Raw genomic sequence first — 15,400 nt, forward strand, 5'->3', positions numbered from 1 at the left:
GGCCAAGTCCCCCCCGCTGCAACTGCCTCTTTTGTCTGTCCCTGTCTCCGCGGAGCACAATGCATTGTGGCCTAGATCGTAGCTTCTTGTTTCGGCTGCGGCTGTGACCTGCTTGGCACCAACGCGGTCGTACCTTCTGTCACCGGGAAACGGGCTGACACAGCCTCGGTGCCTGTTGCCGCTTCCAGTTCACCGATTCACGTCAGCACCCCGCCTTCCCGTACTGTCGTTAATTCGTGTTCCCCTCTTGCCAAGCCAGCAGCACCTTCCCCGTCTTTTGCCACTCAACGCGCCCTTTCCAAGACACGCGAATAACACGTAATCAGGTGACTCACTTGTGCACCTCAAATACTTTTGGTGCAGCAGTGCACGGTGGCTGTTCGGTCACGCTGGCTGGCTGTGAATTTTCTTCCAAGCCACTTCAGGAACGGGAAATTTCGCCTTGCCATGCCTCTATTAGCGAACCTCCCCGACAGCTCTCGCCTGGTCTCAATTTCTCCGTTTTTGGGGATGCCGGCCTAATTCTCCTTTATTCATAGCTTTGCAAGGCTGTCCACATCAAACTGCTTGCAGCTGTCTTCGTGTCTTCTCGTTTGGCTTCCTCTTCTTTGGCTCTCCTTCCGAGTCAACAACTCGATACCCCAACGCCTTGGCCGGCTTGATTACTATTTCTCGAGTCTTCGAGATTTCCACAGGAAGCTTGTGTTGGGCGTTGGGGTTTGTTGAGGGGGCAGAAAAAAGCCCAGTATATGGCACGCTCACTGAGTAGAGTGGCTGAGAGGATACGCAATCGTTCAGCTCGAGCCAGTCTTGTCAAGGGCAACATGATCCAAAAGCTGTTGAGCTGCTCATTCGTTCGCTTCAGACCGGGCATGTCAACGAGCGGAAAAAAGGCGTGGCATGTAATTACGTGCCCTGAAAACAAACCAAGGGTCTCCAGTCTTCCTTTTCGCCCTTTTTTCTTGTTCCATTTCGTTCTTCAATGCTCTCCTTGCAAGACATTTCCTTGTTCCTCAAACTTTTCTTCACTTTTGCTCACCTTAACTCCTCATTTGTCTCCTTCTCCGTCTCGTCAGTTGTCGGCCGTTCTTGTCTCGCCCGTGTTGCCGCTTCAACGCCGGTTTATTTGCGTGTGGGGGGTTCGTCCGTCGTCCCTGGCTGGGAGGGGCCCTTGCGATAACTGCGGATGGCGAGGCCGACCTGACCGTCAATAAAAGTCGACAAGAGACAAGTGTAGACACAAGCACTGTCACTACGCAGCAGATTCGAGAAGCAAAACGAACCGTCTGAGTATCTGCGCACCTGGTTGCTTGTTTTCTGTCTTGCTGCCAGGTGTATTGGTTGTCTGTTTTCTGTTGATACCCAGCCTCTGTTCTTAAGAGCTAACGAACTGGCAAAGGCCCGTCGTGCTCCGCTCCGTGTGCCGCATTCTCCCACAGGCCCTTTTTTGGCCTTGTGAGGACATCATGTGCCCTGGATCGGACGTTTCTCAAATTCGGCTTTTCGTGCTGTCCGGTCCTCTTTTTCTATTTAAATTTTGCAGCGTGCATCCCACGCCCAGAAAACGCCGCTTGCGTTTGTCCACTTTGGCCCCCGACTCCCCAAGCAAATCACAGTCAATACCATTATCTAACTTGAATGCGGAGAGAAGAGGGGGGCCTGTGGGAAACAAAACAGGTCAAAACGAAGACATGAGAGCTGCCCCTGAATTGAGCACAGCGATTTTCAAATGCGTTTGCAAAGCTCACACGCAATGGACGCTGTAGGGAGAAACTGCACGGCAGACTATCTGACCACGCCTACAAGAAGTGAAACAACCGAGGCAACAGCCAGCAAGCTGCGATATACAAAACATATGGGTTGAGCATCTGGCAAGAGTGAATCTAACATCCACCAGTTACTTTTTTGCGTCTGCTCTGGCTCTTGCGTCCTGCAGGGCAGAACAGGGAACAGCAAAGACGTAGAACAAAGTCCCGCAGGATGCGGTCAACATCTGTTGCACCTGCGCCTGCACCCCACAGCTGGCTGCATTGTATTGTGTACGTCGTGGAGGAACGGGAGGGAGGGAGTGTGGCTTTAGAGGGTGTGCAGGCCGTTTTTGTTGTCTTTGGACAAGGCCGCCTCCGTTTCGTCACAGCCGCGTTTGCCTCGTTGAAACTTACTCGTTTTGTGTTCCAGGCTATCCCCTAACGACGTTGGAGACGTCGACCGCCGTTGCCGTGGAGCATCGGACGAAGGGCGAAGCTCAGTTGGGAAGTTGAGATTCCTCACGGCAAGGCTGCAGGATTTCTTTTCTTGTTTAATAAGCAAGTATATGACATGCCCCGCGGACGAAATACGGCAACCTAGGAGTTCCGCCGTTTCTCGTCGCTCGGGATACACTTGACAGCTTAACGCACAGCGAACCGAGTTGCCAATTTGAGAAAACGGTGTCTTGCTGGTCTGAGTCTAAAAGCTAGTTTGTCCTGGGCGGCTGATGTGGCTTGGCAGCCGTTTGTTGCTTGGGATGTTCTTTGTCTTGTGTTGTGGTCTTCTTCAAGGAAGCCCAGTGGAAGTGAGACGAAAATCTCACGTTCTGTGACGTATTGATGTCTAGATACGACTTAGCGGGTGTAGGTCGCTGGAGCCAGGCTGCCAGGGGCCTTCAGGCGCTTCAGAAGCTTCAGCAAGGGCCACAGCGCATCGGAGGATGGTGGCGGGCAGCTGGAGCGAAGTTGGAAGGCGCCCCGAAAGGCAAGGCACAACCCCACCTCGAGTTGCAGGGGTCTCCAACACGTTTTCACTTCTTTTGGGTCTGCGCCTTCCTTGGGAATCTGTATTACAATATCAGATTACTCGGACAATCAACGTCAACGATGCGGATCGTGGAAGAAATAAAGTAGTCGCGGCAACGAGGCAAGCCACATGGGCGAATGAGGAGAGAGAGGCTGCAGTGTCACGACCTGCATTTTTACACGTAATGCATTCGACATTCGATGGAACGGTCCCCCCTTGTTCCCGGCTTCTTTTTTCGCTCGCTCGAGTTTGCATCTCTCCCGCCCGAGAGCGGCTTATTCAACAGAGCAAATCGTGAGAAATCAACCTGCGAGTATCGTATATCGAGAGAGGGTGGCGTACAATATCTCGTGGCAAGGGAAAAAAATGGGAAGAGCTGGATGTGAGTAAATAGGAATGCTTTGATAAGGCGATGGAAAATTGGAAAGAAAATGCGTCCGGTGAACTTCCCTTTTCGGCTATAGTGATGACCTTGCCCTCCAAACCCATCGTACCTACCCTGAGAAATGCTTCTATCCTTCGCTTCGATTCTTTCCTTTCTCGGTCGTCGATGGACACAACCGGCGGTGGCTGCCCCGTCGCTCTTGCCGTCAATGGCATGCTTACGGATCAGAAGACGCATCAGAGAGCCCGTCAACTGTAAGACAATATGTGGTGCATTGTATACTTTTCACGAACTCCCCTCGTGAAACGCATAGCTCATGCAATGTACCGAGTCGAGAGGCCGTGCAAACACGACAAGTGCCAAGCAGAAAAGAGCAGAGACCAGCCGGCCAGCGGAGCCATTGAATGCTCCGTCAACGTCCAGATTGACATTCCCCAAGTCGCTCCTTCCCTGTCCGAGACCACCGAACGATCCGCGGAACATGCAGCCAGAGCTTGGAGCTTGGAGCTTGTCGGAGCTAGTGCATGACTCTCCAGTTATGCTTTGTCACCGGGGGTGTGCAAGGGAAAGAACGAACAAGGGAAAGGCAAAAGACGGGGGACAAAGAAAGAACGATGCACGCAATCGATAAAACTGGCAACGGAGATCGACTGCAAAACGGACAAAGATCTGCCGCCAAGTATTGTCCCCATTTGCTCCTTTAACTTTCTGGACTGTTACCTCTCCCCTCCTCTGCACCTACTACCCCCTCGCCCTAAGTCTATGGATGCAAGCGAAGTGACCTGCATCCTACTAGCGACGCATTACGAGGAAAGGCCACCTTGAGACAGCTTGCCCTGAAGCCCGGAGTGGCTTCCGTTTCTTTTTGTTATGCTGATGTATCTTACTTACAGACACGAATGTCAATATACACCTACCAGGGCTTGAGTGCCTCACTGGTCCTTGGTATACAACATTTTCGGGGAGCTTACCCCAGCAACTCTGCATTTCCGCCACCCCATGCACAGGTATGAGTGACGTTGCACACCATTTATTCAGCATTGGCGTAGCTTCCAACCGTTCAGCCACCTGTGTATGCAAAAGAGGACTGAACGCCAAAGATTCGCAGACTACAGACCCACGGCATATGCCTCCGTTATCCGTCCGTTTCTTTCGGTCTTTGATCCGTTTTGACATGGAGGCATGTACCCCGGCCGGCCGCTTACCACTACAACAAATAGCCTGCCTCTAGCTACGTACATATTGGATTTTAATCCTGCACTTGTATTTAGTCTCCTCTACTTGTATTTTGTATCTTTTCTTGAGCTGTCCTTCTAGAAACAAGCAAACGTCTTTTATATGCTCCTTGCTTCCAACCTGACTGTCATCCTCGTCTCACTGAATTCTATATAAAGACAAACGCCCAGGACACGTCCCTGGTCCAGTTGGATTTTGCTGCCTCTCAGGTGCCCATCTATCCACATAACTCTACCTTTCTTGACGTTCTGTGCCCTCTCCATCATCACGCGGACCCCTGAAAGACATACAATGTCTCCCTCGGCAGAGCTTCTAGAGCCGCACGGCGGTGCTGCCAGCACCACGCAAAAGACGGCTCCGGCAAAGACGATGGCGGCATCGACCACTGCCGATTCCAAGCCGGCCGGCGCCAGCCACAACATTATCGACATCCGCCAGGCTTCCGTTGAGATGAATCTCCGCGACGAGATCGTCTCCCAGTTCTGCGCCAAGAAGGGCCCACGTACAATGCCGACCCTGCTTCTCTATGATGAAGCCGGCCTTCAGCTGTTTGAAAACGTACGTTGTCCTTTCACATCCCCCGTCCTCGTTGAGTCTCTGCTTTTTTGTCTTGAATTGAGACCTCTTGCTTGCGCTCCCGTATTTGGGGAGCATTTTTTTTTTGGGATACCTTTCAAGGCCCTGCATTCACGGCTTGGATGTCGTCTTCCGTACCCCAGGAAATGGCAGGCACCAGTGCAGCCGTGCCAATGAGCATGCCCTGCAATCCTGTTCGGTGCAGTGTTGCGGCTGAGCTTGCTCTCGTCCCCCGTCACACCCTCCTTTCTGGCCACTTGTGCTGCCTTGCTCGAATAGCCAATAGGACATACCGGCTGCCAAGCATTCCGTGTCCCTGCTGCTCTTACCTGCTCCCTGCATCTGCTTGTGTTTTTGTAACAAAATTTCATTTTATTTTTTATTTCGGTCCCCCGTCTGACACTGCTTAGATCACGTACCTCGAGGAGTACTACCTGACCAACAATGAAATCGACGTGCTCACGGCCGCCGCGGCTGAGATTGCAGAGCTCATTCCCCAGGACTCTATGATCATTGAGCTTGGCAGCGGGTGAGTTTTCCCTTCTCCTTTCTCTCTTCTCCCATTCTCCGTTTCCTTTTTGTTTGACGCTTTGCTAATTCTTTCCTCCTTTCTTGTAGCAATCTCCGTAAGATCAACTTGCTCCTCCAAGCTCTCGAGACGTCTGGCAAGCGCGTCGAGTACTACGCCCTCGATCTCTCTCTGCAGGAGCTCCAGCGCACACTCTCCCAGCTGCCGCGCTATGAAAACGTCCGCTGCTTCGGCCTGCTTGGCACCTACGACGACGGCCGGGAGTGGCTCAAAACGCCTGCCATCCTGCATCGCCAAAAGTGCATCGTGACTCTGGGCTCCAGCATCGGCAACTTCCACCGCGACGACGCCGCTGATTTCTTGCGCGGCTTCTCTGACGTCCTGCATCCGGGCGACTCGATCCTGGTCGGCCTTGACGGCTGCGTCGACGCCGACAAGGTGTAGTAAGTTACTTTTTGGGGGGTCTTTTGGTATGGAATTTGTACATGCAGTTACTGACAATTGTGCAGCCACGCTTACAATGGTAATTACGTCCCTCACGGCTTCCCTCCATTGTTCCTGTCATGAATGGAAATACTGACATTGTGACCGAACCAGACAAGGAAGGACTCACACATAGGTATGCTCATACCTTTTATGTCTTTCTCAGCTCCCTCCTGTTTACGTTTTCTTTTCTCCCCCCCTTTTCTCGTCCTTTTTGTTTCAACCTATCACTAACCTCACAATCAGATTCGTCCTCAACGGCCTCATCAATGCCAACCGCATCCTAGGCAAGGACGTATTCCAGCTGGACGATTGGCGCGTCATCGGCGAATATGTGCACGACATTGACGGCGGCCGGCACCAGGCCTTTTACGCCCCGGTTCGGGACGTTGAGGTTCTCGGCGAGCGCATCCAACCGCACGAACGCGTTCAGGTTGAACAGAGCGTCAAGTACTCGCCGGCCGAGGCCAACTACCTCTGGCGCTCCGCCGGCCTGACCGAGACCTACAAATGGCAGAATGACAGCAAGGAGCACGGTGCGTACAGGCTAAGAAACGATAAAGCTATTTTTCTTTCTGTTTCTGCCATTGCTTGGTTTTTGTGTTCCTTGACGTCTGTCTCTGTGTTTTCTGTTTTGTCTCGATCACTTCATCATATGTGTCCTCTCTCCCAACTGCTTTACGAGATACACAAAATCCGTGCCACAATCTCACTCGGCTGCACAAGATTCCACTTACACCGTTTCCTCTCTTCCGTGGGCTCTGCCTCTCCTATGCACAAACCTCCCACACCGTTTCTGCAGTACCCCACGCTATCGCTTTCGCCATCCCTCGTTCAGCAGCCGCCCCCTCGTCTCCGACTGGCCGTGTGACTTGGGTGTTCAGTGGATCCCATGCAGAACAATAATACAGAAGCGACACTTGACATACTTTGTCCTGCGTACACAAGTTCCTGCTCCTCATGATGCAACCCTCTCCTTCACCATTACTTTTTGTCTCGTGTTATGTCGGGATTCTCCCTTGTCATATTGCGGGGGTTGCAACGCACCTTCTTGTTTTCTTCCCATTTCAGTAGCCGCCTCACTTCATGTGTGGTGGCGTTTTTTGTGACCTCTTCTTATGAAGTGGAGTATTTTTGTCCTTCCACTCGAACTTATGCACAAGCTCTGTTTTTCTTGGCCAACATTTTCCGCCTTACTTTTTGTCATGACACCGGGAATTGTTCAAATTACCTGATGGCGGCCATCGCTACAACGCTGGCCGATGCTAGCCTCACGCCAGCTGGTGTTAGTTGCCCGGCATTTGGCTCAACCAAGCTCGACATCCAGAGCAGCGATAGCAAGAGTCGGCCAGCCTTCCATATTCCCTGGCTTAAAGCTTCTTTTTATAATACTGTCATCACTTGTCTTGCGCAACCTTGCAATACAGCTCATCTCCATACCACCGGTCAATACTAATGTTGATTTCTTTGTCTTTACCTCCAGGACTCCACCTCCTCACAAAGCCAAAGATGCCTTTCAGTCTACTCCCCTCCGTCTACGCAAAGTCGATCCTCCCGTCGGTAAAAGACTGGGAGGCTGTTTGGGAGACTTGGGACACTGTGACTCTCAAGATGCTTCCCAACGACGAGCTCCTGGATAAGCCGATCAAACTAAGAAATGCTTGTATCTTTTATCTGGGTCACATTCCGACCTTCCTCGACATCCAGCTGTGCAAGACGACGGGCGAAGCCGCGACCGAACCGGCCTACTACACTAGCATCTTTGAGCGCGGCATCGACCCGGATGTCGACAACCCGGAGCTCTGTCACGACCATTCAGAAATCCCTGACGAGTGGCCTGCGCTCGATGAGATCCTGGGCTACCAGAAGCGGGTCCGCGAACGGATCCGGGCATTTTATGCAGCCAACGTCGGCAGTACATCCCAGACGGAAAGCCACGCACCGGTAACCCGGCCTGTGGCCCAAGCCATCTGGGTCGGGTTTGAGCACGAGCTCATGCACCTTGAGACACTGCTCTACATGATGCTGCAGAGCGATAAGACCCTCCCTCCACCGGACGTGCCGAAGCCGGACTTTGCGAAGCTGGCTGCCAAGGCGCGGGCAGCCCGTGTCGAGAACCAGTGGTTCGATATTCCTGCCCAAGACGTGGTGATCGGCATTGACGACCCCGACAATGGGACCGACCTGACGCGCAACTTTGGATGGTACGTATGGCGACGAAAGAATGATTCGGTACGCGGCAGAAAATATTAATGTGACGGCAGGGACAACGAGAAGCCAGCCCGTGCAGTGCACGTTCATGCCTTCCAGGCTCAGGGGCGGCCTATCACCAACGAAGAGGTAAGGGTGACATATCAAGAAACTAGCGGTATGCATCGACCGGCTCTAACAGAGAACTCTAGTACGCGCTTTACATGTACAACAACTCCGTCGACAAGAATCCTGTCTCGTGGTCCGATGTTAGCGAGCACACGGAGAGTCATGCCAATGGACTATCGAATGGGGTTTCACACGGACATGCAAATGGCCATACGACTAACGGGCACGCCAACGGTGACTCCAAGACGCTTCCCTCGTCGTTCCTGAAGGGTAAAATGGTGCGCACAGTGTACGGCCTCGTGCCTCTTGGGTACGCGCTAGACTGGCCTGTGTTTGCCTCATACGACGAGCTCAAGGGTTGCGCATCGTGGATGGGTGGCCGCATCCCGACGTTCGAAGAAGCACGCAGCATTTACCAGCACGTGGACCTTTCACGGCAGAAGCAGGGCGCCGACAAGAAGCTCGGCAAGACGCTTCCAGCAGTCAACGGCCATCTGTCCAATGACGGCGTGGAAGAGACACCCCCGGAGGCCGCGGACGTAGCCGGCAGCTCGGCCGGGCAGGGCGACAACTTGTTTGTTGACCTGGACGGTGCCAATGTAGGCTTTCAGCACTGGCACCCCGTGGCCGTGACAGCGCACGGCAACCGACTGGCGGGTCAGGCCGAGATGGGCGGCGTGTGGGAGTGGACGAGTTCGCCGCTGCGGCGTCATGACGGTTTCGAGCCGATGCAGCTGTACCCGGGGTACACGGCGGACTTTTTCGACGAGAAGCACAACATTGTCCTGGGCGGATCCTGGGCTACGCACCCGCGCATCTCGGGCCGCAAGTCTTTGTAAGTCGCTCTTCACACCGTCTCTTGCTATTCTCTTTTGCCGAGCCACTGCTAACAGAACCGCAGTGTCAACTGGTACCAGCGCAACTATCAGTACGCCTGGGTCGGTGCCCGGCTTGTGCGCGATATCTAGCATCATTAGGTTGGCTGGCAAAGACAAGAAGGCAGACTATTTGAGTTTGGATTTTGTTCACCGGAAAGGGGTGCAGATTGGCAGGTAGTGTGTACGGACGCAGGCTGAATTTGTAACTTCCTTCCCTGCCATTCCTTTATGGATGTTTCTTTATCGTTCTATTTTGTTTTTGACTTCGTCGAAGTCCGAATTTGGCAAACTCCTCTCTTTACTTGCAGAATGAAACCTGTGCAGTGCAGTTGCTGCTTTTCTATTCGAACATATCTTGTCCCGTCGTAAACTATTAATGGAGTAAATACAGAGCCGTGCGACTGCCTCGACATGTGTTGCCGTCGGCCGACGATACACCAATGAGTCCGGCCATCATTCAACCAACGCCGAGGCCGGCGATCCCGGGTGTCGACAACACCATGCGGCGTGAATTCAATTTCCTTGGTATGCGACTTGGAACTATTTCCCTTCTTTACTTCAAACGTCGAGAACATACCAAGTTGTGTCAAGGTCCTGTGTCTATATTTATACGAGTGCAGCTGCAACAAGAGTGCTGCCGTCACCCGTCGAGGGCCGTTTACAGTTTCTGTCTACAAATATAGGATCAGTAAAGATGACATGGTAAGTGCGACACGCGCAACAATTCCCTGATGCATCTACACTTGTATCCTGCTGTGGCTCCTTTTGATGCACCTTGAACGTCAACAGAGGATGTCGGTCGATAGTAGCTACGGCACAAAGCCTCCTGAATGCGCATCTCGTGGTATGAACACAGCAGATGTGTTGTAATGCTGTGCTCTAGTTCGTTGAGTGCGTCTTGCTGTTGCACACTCACAGAACCTAATCTAAATCCAAAAAGCACTTGAAGCCCGTTGCCCGCGACACAAACAGCACGAAACCAGCATCGCAACGGTAAACAGCAGTGCATGTCCTGCAGCGCCTGTGAAGCGTGAAGCTGTACAGATGCTACGGCATCGGGAACATCTCATTTACACCATACGCCTTGGGGGCGCTGTCTGGCCCCTTACCGTATGCAGGTGAAAAGGGGATGCATCGCAGGTTGATTCCTATCACGGAGGCCATGGCACAATGCCCAGAGGTACGATGCCCAGACGAGACTGACCCCCTTTTTCGTATCCATAGTCAATCGCTTCCTTTCGCGTAACGTGCGCGCGTCTATTTTTCAGCTCGACATGCACTCAATTTAACAATGGAGATTACAAGTTTGTGCTGGCATCTACTTTGGGCCTGCCGCCATGCCGTTTTGGCTCTTTGCTCGTCCCAACATGAAAAAAGCTTCATTCGAGACGGGATCACCTGTCGTGTCTGTGTCGAACACGTCGTCTTGTGGGTTCATACTAGATCGAGCTTCGTCTTTCTTTCTTTTCTTTTCTTTTTCTCTAGCCTACCCTTTTCTTTGCCGAACATGCACGGTTCACCGTATCTTTGCGCTGGCAGGACAGGCCCGTGTGCAGGTCTCTTGTCACGATCGGCATTTTGGTCCAGCCGCGCCCCATTTCCGACGACACCTCACGTCTTGGTTCTCGGCGTCGGCATCTCGTTGGTGACAGATGGCAGATCGCTCATCCTCTTTGGCACTTTTCACGTCTTAATGGCATGTTCGTGTACTTTGTTCGTTTTGCGAAGCTGCTGCAATGTTCGTTTGATACCGGGCCACTGTTTCGTCCAGGGCGTCGTGTCAATTTCCGTCTGTTTACGACGTACTGCTCCTGTCGCACAAATATCAAATCCACGTGTCGTCTGTTTTGCATGCACCAGAGCGTCTTGCGACGAGTGTCTCCAGGCCTCTTCCATGTCCGAATATCCGGGGCAGGTGCAGGGTGGCCTGTCGCAGGATAGCAACGTCAAGGCCAATCGTTCCTTCCCCTACACCATATGAGACGTCCTCCCGCGCCTTCCTTGGAGGTTGCATTTACATTTCATCGTCCGGGGAAGGAGCACCCCGGCGATGCAGACACCAACCGTCTGTTTTACAAGTCATTCGGACCAGGTAGTCTGGTAGTCTATTTATGGTAGAAACATCGTTTCGAGTACACTCCCATGTGCGTATGACGCTGGACCACGACATCACATACGGCGTATAAATAGCCTTCACCTACGAGGGTCGCAAGCCTGTCCCTGTCCCAGCTTGGCCTTGTAATTGGAGCAAAAAACATTCGCCCCGAGAGGTGCAGCTGATGGACTCGAGCCTCCAAAAACAAAAAACAAAAAAAAAGAAAGAAAGAAAGAAAGGCCAGTCGCTCCCGGCAAGTTATCGCGCATCGTCAGCCCTGGCCAGACGTTCCCGGTTTTCTCGTCTCTCGTCGTTCGTTTTCTTTGTCTCCAGGGTCTCTGGGTTTCAGAATCCTAATCAGCAACCATTTACTCGGGCGCCACCAGTATTGGAAACAGATCTACGTCTACTGCTGGAGCCCCGAGAGAAAACCACCTCCCACGTCAGAAAGAAGACAACTAAATAGTAGATACACGTAAGTTGCAGCCGTCGCTGGGCGACAATTGGGACCGGCAACATTGGCCGTACGCCCGGGGGAATACTCCATTTTGAGTCTTGCTGTGATCTAGACCACTAAGGCCTCAGGGCCTCTTGTTTGCATTCGCTGACTGTAGCTGCAGCTTTTGGCAGTGGCGTTGGAGTGGAGTCGGGATCCCAACAATACCGACAAAAAGTTGGCAAAGCGCACAGGCAGCGGTCAAGACGGATGACTGTTGGGAAGAGGGAGCGTGAGCGGTATGCAACGTATGCAGTGCGAGAGTGCGAGAGTGCCTGAGTGCCCCGAGTCTGTGTGCAATTAATTGTTTTTTTGCACTCAGGACGTTTGATGTGCCTTTATACACCGTACGTCATACAAGTGCAACACTTGGCGGTGGTTGCCAATGGACAAATCAGAATCAACACGAGAGCGGAGAGGCAGACGATTAGAAACCCGGCAAGTGAGCTGGAGAGACATCACTCTCAGTTCACGAGTTCAGGTAGGTTCAGGTTCCAGGGAGTCGGTTCAGATTCCAGGTTTCAGGATATCCAGGCGAGCCAGGCTTCAAATAACCAGTTGGCGGTCTGTTCGTGTCCAGACTCCCAGAACAGTAAAAAACAGGTAAAACTTGACGATCAAGAAGGAAGGAAGGGAAATGGAAAGATGCATCGACAGGGGTTAGTTTAGAGAAGCAGCTGTAGCGTGCAGCCCAGCAGCCTCTCAACCCTTGAGCCTTTGTTCGACAGGTTTGTCCCTGGCATAGCAGGTTTTCTCATCGACAGTCTATAGCTGACTCACAACCAGCTTTCAACAAGGCTGGTCCCGCCTGCAAGTACGAGCGCAGCAAACAAGCCACTCGAGGGTTGAGATCTGCTGTGCGACCTACGTTGCTTTATCTGCATGTTGTTGCAGTATCTCGGAAAGGAAGAAAACGGCCCAGAGGCAGACTTCTCGGATATGTGGCTGTCATGGAGGGGTGAGGTCCTTGAACATTGATTCCTGCATTGGCAGATTGGTTCAATGGCAGGCAATGCTACCACGCGTGCCAAGTTGGCTGACTGGCTGGTTTTGCGTCGTTTCGGTTTCTCTTCTTTCTTTTTCGTTGTGTGCGGGGGTCGTGCCAAAAAGGACCGTTGACGTTTCTATATTGCTGTTCTGGCTCGCCAAAGCAAGCAGCACGGCCAATATACGACATATACCAACCGACGCAAGGGGTAAACATGCTGCCCAGTTTGGTAAAGGCAAAATGGAAGAAAGTGAAGTGCGGCGCAGGTACGCGGCAGTTGTACCACTTTTGACGACCAAAATTGAAGAATCAAGAGGACAAAACGAAAAGAAAGCGGAGACACACCGACGATCGTTTCCGATCATTCGAGAAGCCTTGGAAACCTCTGTGTCTCCATGGCCTGCTTGGTGTTTGTGGCTCCGTTGCTTCTCAGTTGCTTCTCAGTTGCTTCTCGTTTCTTTGTTCTCGTTTTCATCCCGCTCTGATTCGTACCTCTTTTTCGACATCTTGTTCTCCGCATATTTTGTCCCGTCCTGCAAATTACGACATATGCAAGCACTGTAACAAAGGTGAACCCCTGTGCCCACATTTTGGCTGGTGGCGATGACTGACAGCCGCTTTTGTCGTTACTCTTCCAGTGGGGCTGACGGCCCACTCGATCGCGAAGGAAGACAAGCGAGAGGCGAGCATCGGGGCAAGGTCACTTTCCGATCCTGGTCAAGGATGCCTCGGATGCTCTCAACATGGCACTTGAGGCCCTGAGCCCGTGGCGGCCAGACCAGGATCCAGCAACGCGAGAGGCCCACTGAGAACGCCATGAGGCCAGATGCCAGCCCTCGCCGTTCCTTTTCCTTTGAAATGTTTTGTCGGTGTACCACATACTGCCGTACCATCATTCTCCAGTCCTCTTATCTCTTGTCGCTCTCATGCACGATTGCGTAGATGTAGTCCTGTCTTATCAAAATAGTCGGCAAATGCCACAAACCCACATGGAGCCCCATCTGTCCTGACAACAGCGTCTCGATCGCGGCTTGATGAATGAATACTATAGAATATTCAGTGTGCCTTTTCAGCCTTTAACGCCACTAGGTCGCTCGGGTCGATCTAAGGATCTCTCGCTCGTTTCTTGGCAAGATAGTCTGGTCTGCTCTTGTTCCCAACCTGCGAGCCTGCGAGCCTGCTTTCCATGCTTCGTACAATGTACCTCTAGGGTTGGTGCTGGCTCCCTCCGCGATCTGCAGCTAGCCGTCTACCAAGTACAAGTACTGGCGTCTAGAAGTAATTACGACGGGCAACTGATTTGCCACTGTAGAACAGGGCGTTGCGTGGTTTTGGTAAACGTCGACCCATTCTCAACCCTTCTCGACTTGGATGTCACAAGATTTGACATGGCCAATTGTATCACGGCTGCAACAACTGTGGCTCTTGAAACTGGCTTGCTTTTGATGCTACGCCAGTTCATGGTGACATCTGGTGCAGCATACATTTTGTGCGAGTAAATACGGTTTTACAGACAGAGTACGACTTCCAGCCACTTGCTTTTGTGCTGCTCGTATCTTACATGTAACTCTGATAGTCCGTACATTCGTAATGCTTGCACGAAAACAAGCGTGCTTCTGCTGCCAAAGCTGGCCTCGGCCAGGCGCAGACAGCCAATCGAAAATCAAAATTGAAAACTGAGAATCGAGGGGCCAATGCAAGCCGGGTTTTTTAGTGTCGGTCCCAGTATTGTATGATGTTGGATCGTGTTAGTGTGTACGAGAATAGAAACAGGGGGGCGGATGAAAAGGTGGGAAAAGCGAGAGAACGAAAATAATAAAACAGACAACTGCCATCTAGCAGAACCCAAGGTCTTGACAACTAGATTTCGTGCTCCTCTGCGGCCTTTAATAATGTCTGGCTGCCGAGTCAAGTCACCGGTTTTCTTGTCTTTTTGCTCCGAGATGATGTTGTCGACCAGGTCGGGTCCCTTCATCTGCTTCGCCTTCGAGTCCGTAATTTTGTGCCCGTCCCAGGTCCATCCAGCGGCATCATCCGCCCTTCCGAAGCATGTGTCTTTGGGCCAGGTCTGCTTGCAAGGAGAGGGTGGCACGGCGCAGTTCGCGACAGATAAAAGACGGGTTGGAAACGATCGAGTTGCATCTACATCACCCGTGGTGAGTTCTTGTTTTACAATTAGTATTATCACTATACTGCGTCTTCACTATGCTTCGTTTTTCTTATCGTGCTGGTCGTCCCTCGTCCGTTCCAGGTCGCTCTGCCCATCATGCTCGTGGCGGTTGTCTCAACGGCGCCGATCACGTTCCCTTGCTCCCTCGTTGTCTCCTCGCTGTTCCCCTCTCTGGAAGAATCCGAGCCTCCCGGACGACCCCTTCTGCCAAAACAGTCGTCGATCCAATGAAGATGAGCCTCTGTCTGCTTTAACCCCCCAAATTTCAAAGGAAGCGCAAGCGTTGCCGTTTTCTGCCATCGGCCCTTGGCGGCAGAGAAAGCTATCCCTCTTGTGGCTCGTATTTGATGGGAGACGAATACCTTCCCCGCTGCGACAAAGTACACAGTATTGCCCTCCGCCCTTTATGCCAGTACTTTACCCACACAGCCTTACTTGCATGTCTGCATGTTGTGGCAAAGGTGATCTCG

General features: G+C 52.3%; 4 protein-coding genes across 4 annotated transcripts; all 4 read left to right on the forward strand.

The window, feature by feature from the left end:
* Positions 1 to 3,424: 3,424 nt before the first annotated feature.
* SPSK_10935 (uncharacterized protein) lies at positions 3,425 to 3,688 on the forward strand (the record flags this gene model as incomplete). Its single annotated transcript, XM_016737166.1, has 1 exon — positions 3,425 to 3,688. The coding sequence occupies one exon, from the start codon at positions 3,425 to 3,427 to the stop codon at positions 3,686 to 3,688; it is 264 nt and encodes an 87-aa protein (XP_016588435.1).
* A 999-nt stretch (positions 3,689 to 4,687) lies between these two features.
* Positions 4,688 to 5,945, forward strand: SPSK_09333 (uncharacterized protein; the record flags this gene model as incomplete). Its single annotated transcript, XM_016735907.1, has 3 exons — positions 4,688 to 4,954; positions 5,383 to 5,501; positions 5,591 to 5,945. The coding sequence occupies 3 exons, from the start codon at positions 4,688 to 4,690 to the stop codon at positions 5,943 to 5,945; spliced, it is 741 nt and encodes a 246-aa protein (XP_016588436.1).
* A 119-nt stretch (positions 5,946 to 6,064) lies between these two features.
* SPSK_10901 (uncharacterized protein) lies at positions 6,065 to 6,855 on the forward strand (the record flags this gene model as incomplete). Its single annotated transcript, XM_016737140.1, has 2 exons — positions 6,065 to 6,120; positions 6,231 to 6,855. 2 exons carry the CDS (start codon positions 6,065 to 6,067, stop codon positions 6,853 to 6,855), a joined length of 681 nt encoding a protein of 226 aa, XP_016588437.1.
* A 638-nt stretch (positions 6,856 to 7,493) lies between these two features.
* SPSK_08945 (uncharacterized protein) lies at positions 7,494 to 9,271 on the forward strand (the record flags this gene model as incomplete). Its single annotated transcript, XM_016735529.1, has 4 exons — positions 7,494 to 8,188; positions 8,249 to 8,324; positions 8,387 to 9,138; positions 9,205 to 9,271. The coding sequence occupies 4 exons, from the start codon at positions 7,494 to 7,496 to the stop codon at positions 9,269 to 9,271; spliced, it is 1,590 nt and encodes a 529-aa protein (XP_016588438.1).
* Between the last annotated feature and the right edge of the window lie 6,129 nt (positions 9,272 to 15,400).

Source organism: Sporothrix schenckii (assembly GCF_000961545.1).
Source record: "Sporothrix schenckii 1099-18 chromosome Unknown Cont44, whole genome shotgun sequence".
NCBI classification, from domain to species: domain Eukaryota; kingdom Fungi; phylum Ascomycota; class Sordariomycetes; order Ophiostomatales; family Ophiostomataceae; genus Sporothrix; species Sporothrix schenckii.